This window comes from Rattus norvegicus, chromosome 18 (assembly GCF_021556685.1).
Source record: "Rattus norvegicus strain SHRSP/BbbUtx chromosome 18, alternate assembly SHRSP_T2T, whole genome shotgun sequence".
NCBI lineage: Eukaryota > Metazoa > Chordata > Mammalia > Rodentia > Muridae > Rattus > Rattus norvegicus.
Window position 1 is genome coordinate 85,823,659 of NC_141551.1, and position 10,504 is coordinate 85,834,162.

The 10,504-nt window shown below is 49.4% G+C and overlaps 1 protein-coding gene across 1 annotated transcript; it reads right to left on the minus strand.

The window, feature by feature from the left end:
• Positions 1 to 2,168: 2,168 nt before the first annotated feature.
• On the minus strand, positions 2,169 to 10,096 carry LOC147999914 (protein NYNRIN-like). Its single transcript, XM_087593639.1, has 2 exons — positions 2,637 to 10,096; positions 2,169 to 2,502 (listed from the first exon to the last, which is right to left on the minus strand). The coding sequence occupies exon 1, from the start codon at positions 7,035 to 7,037 to the stop codon at positions 4,743 to 4,745; it is 2,295 nt and encodes a 764-aa protein (XP_087449765.1). The 5' UTR covers positions 7,038 to 10,096; the 3' UTR covers positions 2,169 to 2,502; positions 2,637 to 4,742.
• Between the last annotated feature and the right edge of the window lie 408 nt (positions 10,097 to 10,504).

Sequence of the window (10,504 nt, forward strand, 5' to 3'; positions counted from 1 at the left end):
AGGCAGGAAAGACTATGACACCAGAGAGAAACTGGGATCTATACTGTGCAAAAAACATACTAAGAACCAAATAAATGAAAGTTTAAATAATTTTTATTTTAACATTCTCTACTAGAAAATTGGCAGTGGTAAAAATAGTATCAATTGTCTATATGTTTACAGAACACACAGAGGTAAAATATGTGCTAATGTTAATAACAGCACCACAAAGTTAGGAAGGAAAATTGAGAATTTATTATGCTAAGTTTTTCATAGTGCACATAATTTGAATGTAGACTCTAATTCATTAAAAACGTACACTGTAAACACTGGGATAACTACAAGTATTAAACATAATTGTGATGCTCTTTTATGTGAATACAACATGCCCTCCAGATCAAGGAAGACCTGAAATTTTAGAACCATGAGGTCCTTTACTGCAGGGGCAAGCGCTGGAGCCTCCTGGGAAGTCAGAGTAGAGCTGCCTCAGGACGTAGGTCTGGCCTTGTTGGAGGACGTGTGTCACTGTAGAGCTGGGCTGTGACGTCTTATGCTTAAGCTCTGCCCAGTGCAGGAGACAGTCCCTTCCTGGCTGCCTTCGGATCAAGGACTCTCAGCTCTTTCTCCAGCACCGTGTCTGCCTGCAGCTGCCATGCTTCCTGATAAGATGATGATGGACTGAACATTATCTGAAACTGAAGGCAGCCCCAGTTAAATGCTCACCTTTGTAAGAATTGCCTTGGTCATGGATCGCTTCACAGCAATGAAACCCTAACTAAGACAGTGGGTCCTGCTGCCTTGAAGTCTAATGTAGGGAAATTCATTAAATGTTAACAAAATGCTTTTCAAAGAGAATAACGAGGAATGAGTAATAATTCAACCATAATGATGAAGTGAATAAAAGAAATGTCCAATTTATAACTAGAAATGCCACAGATTTTAATATTCAACACAGAAAAATACATTAATCATGAATTGTTTAAACACACCAAGTAAAAGACAGTGAGTATTCAACTGGTTAAAAAGCAATATTAAACTTTGTACTGTCTACAAGAATGTTTATGGTGCAAACCTTAACCAATAGAATTCTGAAGTCTCTATACTAATGTTGGCCTAAGTGGAACTCAGAAGATAAAATTATGAAGAATGATGTTGTTTGGGAGGAAAAGGCTAATTACTAAGAATATATGGCAATCCAAAAAGTATATGCATGGAATGTGAGAGTTTCTAAGGAGGTGGTTTATTCCTCAAAAAGAGTCCAGGTGGTGGTGGCTCACGCCTTTAATCCCAGCACTTGGGAGGCAGAGGCAAGAGGATCTCTATGAATTCCAAGCGAGCCTGGTCTACAGAGAGAGTTCCAGGACAACCAGGACTACACAGAGAAACCTTGTCTCAACAAACAAACAAACAAACAAACAAACAAGCTTGGTTTTGTTTTTTGTTTTTTGTTTTTTTTCCGGAGCTGGGGACCGAACCCAGGGCCTTGCGCTTCCTAGGCAAGCGCTCTACCACTGAGCTAAATCCCCAACCACACAAACAAGCTTAAAACAAAAAACAGAAGAAAATGTGCAAACCCACAAATGTAAATTCAGGACTCCATTTTTGAGCTGTGCTTGGTGGTTTTCATGGCTGTAATGCCAGCATTCAGGAGTCAGAGGCAAGATGGTTAGATGTTTGACCCCAGGCTACCCTCATTCCCAACTGTACAGCCCCAGGCTTATGTGCAGCTGAGCCTTGCGGTTCCAGCTAAGACACTTTTGGGTCTAAACCTCGATTGCCAGGTGTCTGCTGAGACATTTATCCAGTTTGTCTCAGACCTTGCACAGACAGCTACACCCAGGCTGGCAGGAGGAATGATTTAAACAACACACGGCCTGTTGCCATCTTGACTATGGGATAAAGAAGGAGGAGTCATAGCTTCACCACTGACTTAAGGGCAGCCACATGGCTGGCAGCCATCTCTGTTATGGGTCGGAAAAAAGAAACAAAAACAACATACCTCGCTTGGTGGCCCTGACAGCCAAACCTTGTCACTTAATAGTAACCCACTTGGTATTAATTGTGAAGGAGTTACATTGTTTTCTCTTGTTAGAACTTATTTTTTGTCTTCCAAAAATTATGGTTATGCTCTGTCTTTACTCCTTTAAAGGTATTCATTTTATTTTAACACACAGGGACAGTTTGAAAAGCTCTCAGGGAGAACTTTCCCTCGGGATGGAGACCCTCCAACTTCAATGACCAGGCCGAGACACCACAGGATGCAATCAGCAAGAGGATTTGATTTATTGTCGGGATACACAGGTACCTGTGGGCGCTTCAGTCGCTCGGGGGACTGGCGCGCCCACGGAACCAAGGATGGGCTTTTTTATAGGATTTTGGGGAGCAGAAGCAAGCATACAGAAGCAGATGCATGGTTACAGGGATATCATTGGTGGATTCTAATGTTTCCTAGCTACCTTCCTGAAACATAACGGCTGACTCGGCCCCCAAAGGGTTCAGCCCGGGGGCAAGTTTCCTAGCTACCTTCCTGAAACATAACGGCTGACTCGGCCCCCCAAGAGTTTAGCCTGGGGGCAAGTTTCTTAGCTACCTTCCTGAAACATAACGGCTGACTCGGCCCCCCAAGAGTTTAGCCTGGGGGCAAGTTTCCAAGCTACCTTCTTGAAACATAACAACTGACTCGGCCCCCCCACCAGGGTGTGGGACCTCTCCCGGGGCTTTTTCTTATTGTCAGGTGCTCAACCCCAGTCATCCTGTTGCCAGGCCTTCAACCAAACATCTCCTGCTTGGCAGCCGCTGTATACTCAGTGTTCTAACCTTTCCCTGAACCAGTCATCTTAAGTACAGCCTTGCAAAATGGCATTACTGCTGCTAAGCTGGGGTCTTTCATTCCCCCATTTTTTGCTAACTTTGAGTGAAATCTTTCACTCAACTTGGTCAAGAAATTTCTGTCTCTTGTTGTCTCAGCCTATGGTACTGCTTCGTCAGTACGAGGGTCTGAATGACTGAAAGTCTATCCCTCATGAACTGTACCAGCCTATTAAGGATGCAGGGTCCAAAAAGAAGAATTAGGAGAAGAATAAGTAGGGGTCCCATCAGGGTAGACAGGAGGGTAGCAAACCAAGGGGATCGGTTAAACCACCCCTCGAACCATCCCTGTTGGGAATCAAACAGTTTTTGTCTTTGGGCCAGGCGTTCTCGAAGCTTAGCCATATTATCTCTTACTATTCCAGTATGGTCTGCATAGAAACAGCACTCTTCTTTTAGAGCAGCACATAATCCACCCTCGCGGAGGAACAACATATCTAGCCCTCGTCTATTTTGGAGGACCACTTCAGACAACGATGTTAAGGACTTTTCTAATGCACTCACAGACTCTTCTATAGCTTTAAGATCTGCATTCATGGCTGCTTGTAACTGACGGAAATGGCCAGTTTCAATGAGTGCAGTGGTCCCGGTCCCTATACCCGCGGCCACTCCCCCCAAGGTGATTCCTCCTAGGAGTAAAGCTAAAGTCAGGGTGGCAGGCTCTCGTCGAAAACGAGTCTGTTTCTCAAAAAACGAGTATATATACTCGGATTCATGGTAGGTGACTTTGGGCCAAATTTCTACTAATACACAATAGTCAGAGGATTGGTTGAGGACTGTGGCTGAGATACAGGGTGTTAGTCCGGTATTGCAGGCCCAGTATGTGCCTTTTGGGGCTGCCAGGAAGTAGTTCCCGATGGGAATCTTCTGAGTGGTGTTGCAGAGGGTCTGGTGTGTGGGGGGTACATTCCCCAAGCAGAGCCCTCGTCCCGAGACCTCGGGCAGAGTTAGTCTGTGGCTGGGGGTATTGGCACAACTGTCTGGGGCAGCAGTCAGGTTGGTGTAATTTCCAATGACTGCTACCCCTTCATAATAGGGCGGACCGGAAACGAGACACAACCAGCACTCCTGAGTCCTAAAAGGGTCTGAATAGTTGAGAGCCAGATATGCACCAGCCACCAAATTGAATAATCGATCCCCGGTGCCTGGCGATGGGGAGATCAAAATGGTGGAGCCCCCCGTTGTGGAGAAGGGGCTTGTGGGAGTACTACCAGGGGCCTGGGTGACCTTAGGCAATGACGGGGGTTGGGCTTGTGCCGGGAGCGAGGGAGGCTTCTGATCTGGTAGAACTGGGTTGGGTCCAATGGGTCGAGTGGCCAGGGGAGAGACTTGTCTATTTAGAGAGAACAGACCCACCGGATCGGTCCCTGTGACGTATAAGCGCAGGCCCCAAGATTTGGGCCCGTCCCAGGTCGCTCTTCTACCTGAGTCGGTGAAGTGGAGGACGAGGGGATTGCATTTCGCGTCCCGTTTACATAAGGTGTAAGGAGGCCGACCGTCTCGTTTCAGAGTTATCAGGTCCCAAGATGAGGATGGCTTCCAATACGCATCCCCAGTAGTCTCACATCCCCACTGGGCACAGTACCCACTCCCCGGCCCTCCACACTGCCGGCTCACTCTGTGTCCAGGGCAAACGTAGATCTCTTTGCTGTGGGAAGCCGGACCGCAACCATAGTAGGTGGTTGAGGGATGCCAATTATGGGTAGTGCCAGGCTCCCACTTGTAGTCTATCACATCACAAAGGTCAAAGTATAAGGGAGGGAAGGCATCGGCCAGTGTCCCCCTTACGGAGGTAGCATTAGCCAGCCTTCCTGTCATGAGATTAGTGACTATCCAGGTAATGTTATAAATGTGGTGGGGGCTTATTCCCCCACTGACTCTAGGCCACAAAAGGACTAGGAGGAGCCACGTAGGAGTTTTAACTTTAAGGGGTTTGGAGTGCGCTGAACTCTCCATGTCTGGGGTGTAGTGTTGTGATTAGTCAATTCCTCAGACCGGACTGCCTTGACGTGTGATGCGTGGATCCAAGCCGCGACTCCGTCTACCTTTAGGGCGGTCGGGGTAGTCAGGAGGACAGTGTAGGGTCCTTTCCACCGTGGCTCGAGATTCTTGGTCTGGTGTCTGCGCACCCACACGGTGTCTCCAATCTGGAACGGGTGTGGCACCACCGGATGCTCAAGCTCGTCCTGGTAAGCAGCGGCCAAAGGTCTCCAGACGTCTTTCTGCACAATCTGTAGGGCCTGTAAATGGGCCCTCAGAGAAGGGCTGTCAGTGAAATCAGCAATGTTTGAATCAAAGAAATGGACAAATGGGGGTGGTGCTCCATACATTATTTCAAAAGGAGTTAGACCATGGGGGCCCGGGGTATTCCGGGCCCGATAGAGAACTAGGGGAAGGAGGGTCACCCAATCCTTTGAGCCAGTTGCAAGCGTAAGTTTGGATAAAGTCTCCTTAATTGTTCTATTCATGCGTTCTACCTGACCTGAACTCTGGGGTCTATAGGCACAATGTAATTTCCAATCAATCCCCAGCAATTTGGCCACCAACTGACTTACGTGGGAGACGAAAGCGGGCCCGTTGTCCGACCCCAACGCTTGAGGCATGCCATACCTGGGAAAGATTTCCTCGAGGAGCTTCTTGGTGACCATTTTTGCAGTCTCGTGCTTTGTGGGGAAGGCTTCGACCCATCCTGAGAAGGTGTCTACAAACACTAGGAGATACTTGTATCCATACATACCTGGTTTAATTTCAGTAAAATCAATTTCCCAATGGATGCCGGGACGGTGTCCCCTAGGACGAACTCCTTGTCCAATCATGGTCCTTCCCGGGTTAACCTGAGCGCACACTTTGCAACTCTCAGTCACCTTTTGTATCGCTTTGTCCCGATTCAAAAACCACAGATTTATCTCTTCCCAATCTAGTAAGGTTTTCATCTTCTTAAACCCCAAATGGGTTAATTTGTGTAAAAAAGAGATCAATTCAAAAGTCATTTTTATTGGCATAACTGTCTTTCCTTTGTAGACCCACTGTTTTAGTTGAGGGTGGTAGATGGCCCCCATTTTTTCTAGGAGCTCTATGTCCTCATGGGCATAAACCCAACTGGTTTGTCCCACTGGTGGGGGCGTGGGTTGGTCTGGGCTATTTAAGGGTAAGATTTGTTTGCTCATGGCCACTTCTCGCGCCGTGGCATCGGCCAGCCGGTTTCCTCGTGCCTCTGGGTTGTGCCCCTTCTGGTGTCCTGGACAATACATAATACTCAGTCTTTTGGGCAAGAATAGGGCTTCTAAGAGGGCCAGAATTTCAGCCTTATTTTTAATATCTTTACCCTCAGATGTGAGCAGCCCCCGCCTCCGGTAGATCTCCCCGTGGATGTGTGCCGTGGCAAAGGCATAGCGGCTGTCTGTATATACATTTAGCCTCTTACCTTTTGCCATCTTGAGCGCCTGAGTCAAGGCGATGAGTTCAGCCCGTTGTGCGGAGGTACCAGCAGGCAGGGCTTTTGCCCAAATTACTTTGTCCTCCGTAGTGACCGCAGCTCCAGCCTTTCGCTCTCCCTCTGCCAAGAAGCTGCTGCCATCCGTGTACCATGTGTGGTCAGCATTCTGAAGAGGCTGGTCCGATAGGTCCGGCCTGGTTCCATGTACTTCTGCGAGGATTTGTAGGCAGTCATGTTGTTCTGCCTCCTCTGGTAGAGGAAGCAAGGTGGCAGGATTGAGGGCGACTACGGGCCCAAACTGAACCCGTTCTGCATCCAGTAACAAGGCTTGGTAGTGGGTCATGCGGGAATTAGAGAGCCAGCGGTCTGGGGGCTGCTTTACCAAGGCCTCCACTGCGTGGGGTGCTAGGATGGTGAGTGGCTGTCCCAAAGTCAATTTTCCAGCATCCTTGATCAGGACAGCAATAGCAGCCACCATCCTTAGGCACGGTGGCCAGCCGGAGGCCACAGGGTCCAATTTCTTAGACAGGTAGGCTACAGGGCGTTTCCAGGGTCCCAACCTTTGTGTTAGGACCCCTTTAGCATACCCCTGTTTCTCATCGATGAACAGTTCAAAAGGTTTGGTAATATCAGGGAGACCCAAGGCAGGGGAGGACAATAAGGCCTGTTTGATGTTTTCAAATGCTTTTTGCTGCTCTGGTCCCCACTGGAAGAGCACCCCCGGTTTAGTGAGGGGGTACAAAGGGGCTGCCATTTCAGCAAACCCAGGAATCCAGAGGCGGCAGAATCCCGCTGTCCCCAAGAACTCTCGTAGCTGTCGGCCATTCTTGGGGGCAGGGATGCCGGCCACAGTCTGTCTCCTGGCCGGGGTCAGCCATCGCTGTCCATCCCGTAGCTGGTAGCCTAAATAAGTAACCTGGGTCTGGCAAATTTGAGCCTTTTTGGCAGAGGCTCGGTAGCCCAATTGTCCCAAAGTCTATAAGAGGGATTCAGTTCCCCGTTGGCATGCAGTTTCAGAAGTGGCCGCTAGGAGGAGGTCATCTACATATTGCAGGAGTATGAGGGTGGGATGCTGAACCCTAAAGTCAGCTAAGTCCCGATGTAAGGCCTCATCAAAGAGCGTTGGGCTGTTTTTAAACCCTTGAGGCAGTCTTGTCCAAGTTAATTGTCCTGAAAGCCCTACTTCAGGGTCTTTCCACTCAAAGGCAAATAAGGGTTGGCTTTTCGGGCTCAGCCGGAGGCAAAAGAAGGCATCTTTCAGGTCCAAAACCGTATACCAAGTATGTGTAGGGGGCAGTGTACTGAGCAAATTGTAAGGGTTTGGAACAGTCGGATGAATATCTTCTACCCTCTTGTTGACCTCTCTCAAGTCTTGTACTGGCCTATAATCTCCAGTGCCGGGTTTCTTTACAGGCAGAAGAGGCGTATTCCAAGGCGACCGGCAGGGAACTAGGATGCCTTGATCCAGAAGCCTCGTAATGTGAGGCCTTATGCCTTGATAAGCTTCATGTGACAGAGGGTATTGTTTTATGGAGACTGGAGTTGCAGTGGCCTTTAACTGTATAATTAAGGGGGGCTGTTGGAGCGCCAACCCCATCCCACCAGTCTCTGCCCAAGCCAGTGGAAAATTCGTGACCCAAGTGCCTATTTCTTGGGATTGTGGCTTGTCCTGTCCCAGTTCATATAGTCTATATTCATCCTCTAATTGTAGGGTTAGAACTTGAAGGGGAGTTCCGTGGGGGCCAGTTATTTGGGCCCCTCCTTCCTCAAAATGAATTTGTGCTTTTAGTTTGGTGAGCAGGTCACGGCCCAGCAGAGGGTACGGGCAGTCCGGAACATGTAAGAAGGAATGGGTCACCTTACCGGTAGCCAGCTGAACCCGGCGGTCCGTAGTCCATCGGTATTGTTTCTCACCAGTAGCTCCTTGTACCCAGGCCGTCCGGTCGCTGAGTTGTCCTGAAGCTTGAGTGAGGACTGAATGCTGGGCTCCTGTGTCTACCAGGAAAGTAACCGGCTGCCCCCCAACTTTAAGCGTTACCCTGGGCTCAGGGGGGGACTCCTGGCCCTGACCTCCCTAATCTTTATCTAGAGCCAAGAGGGAGGTTCGTGGTCGAGGCTTTCGGGGTCCGCCAGGCTTCTTGGGGCACTCTCTGGCCCAGTGCCCTTTCTCTTTGCAATAGCCACATTGATCTTTATCCAGCTTCAGCCCCTTTCGAGCTCCCCCCCTATCTCCCTTCCTTTCTTGGCCCTGAACTATGGCGGCCAAGATTCGACTTAGTTCTTTGTTTCTTTTTTTATCTCTCTCTTCCCTCTCTCTGCGAACTCTATCTTCTTTTTCTTCTTGTGTCTCTCTCTTATTAAAAATCCTTTCAGCTTCTTTAAGTAAATCCTGTAATGTATAGCCCTGCAAATTTTCTAACCTCTGTAACTTAGTCCTGATATCTGGAGCAGCCTGCCAGATGAAGGACATAGAGACACTCGTCATTTGTCCTGGGTCATCTGGGTCATAGGGAGTGTACATACGGTAGGCCTCCTTAAGTCTCTCTAGAAAGGCGGAGGGAGTTTCCCCTGCTTCCTGTAATACCTGTTTTACCTGAGCCAAATTAGTAGGGCGTCGTGTAGCCCCTCGGAGACCCGCTAGAAGCAACTGGCGATAAAGGCGTAGGTGTCCCTTACCTTCGGCTGTATTAAAATCCCAGTTTGGTCTCTTAAGTGGGAATGCAGCATCAATTTCCTCAGGCAGCTGGGTGGGACGCCCATCATCTCCCAGAACATGCTTTCTGGCCTCTAGGAACACTCTTTGTTTTTCTTCTGAGGTTAAGAGAGCCTGTAAGAGCTGTTGGCAGTCATCCCAAGTAGGCTGGTGGGTAAGTAAAACAGATTCTATTAGGTCGGTGAGTGCCACCGGATCTTTGGAGAAAGAAGGGTTGTGTTGTTTCCAATTGTAAATGTCAGCTGCTGAAAACGGCCAGTATTGGGTCTGGCCACCGGTTCCCTGTCTAAGTGGAAAAGCCTGGGAGGTTGTATCTGGCATCACCTCGCGCTTATTGCGCAATCTCCCTGCGACAGGGGAGAAACCCTTATCAGACTGTGGCCCGGCAACTGATCTGGCCGGCAGCTCTGCCTCCTCCGTTTCAGCCGGGCCTGTAGGTAAACGATATGGGGGAGGAGGATCTTCAGAGAGAAGATCTATGAGAGGGGAGTTTGAGTCTGCCGGGAGGACAGGTTTCTTAGAAGGCTCTGATTTAATTAGAGTGGGGTAGAGAGAGGAAGACGGGGCCAGCAAACCGGGCGGGGCCGAGGGGACAAGCTGGGGGTTGAGGGGAGGCCAATTCGGGTCCACGAAGGGTTCCGCCCAAGGGGGGGGTATAAGGCAAGACTCTCCCAAGTGATAATATAAGGAACCTGGTCAGGATGTCCGTGGACGACCCGATCTTTAACCTGTAAAATAATGATCTTATTAAATGTGCCATTCACTGGCCATCCGGCTCCGAAGGTGGGCCACTCGGATGTGCAGAGAGTCTGCCATTTTCCTTTTTTAACCTCGACGGACTGGTTGTGTGCCCGGTCGTGGACGTCTTTCCAATGATCAAGAGTGAGACTTAGGGGCGTTGTTAGGGACTGTCCCATGTTAGTTCTAAGGAAGATTAGAACACAGAGAAAACAAACAACACCAACAGTCAAACAAACAACAGACAGGCGTGCTGCACGGCTTTGGTACCAAACTGAAAGCAAAAAGTCAGATAGAGGTGGCAAAAGTCCGGGGCCCTCTGAAAGCCAAAAATACAGACAGAGGTGCCGTTAGTCCGGATCTTTCTCAGATGGAGGTGGCAAAGGTCCGGGGCCCTCTGAAAGCCAAAAATACAGACAGAGGTGCCGTTAGTCCGGATCTTTCTCCTCTCCCAGATTGGGGCCCGAAAAGTCGGGCCCCTAGCACCCTTGGAACGTCTTCCAGGGCTGCGGGGCGAGAAGTCCGAGCTCGTCAGCTCCTTCTTCGTCCCGCCCAAATTCCAAACAACCTGGCTGAGCACTCACAGAACAGACCTGGCTGAGTGCTCACAGAACCTGGCTGAGCGCTCACAGAACAGACTTGGCTGAGCGCCCACAGAACAGACCTGGCTGAGCGCTCACAGAACAGACCTGGCTGAGCGCTCACAGAACAGACCTGGCTGAGCGCTCACAGAACAGACAGAATAAGGTAGAACGAGACAAAATTAGACA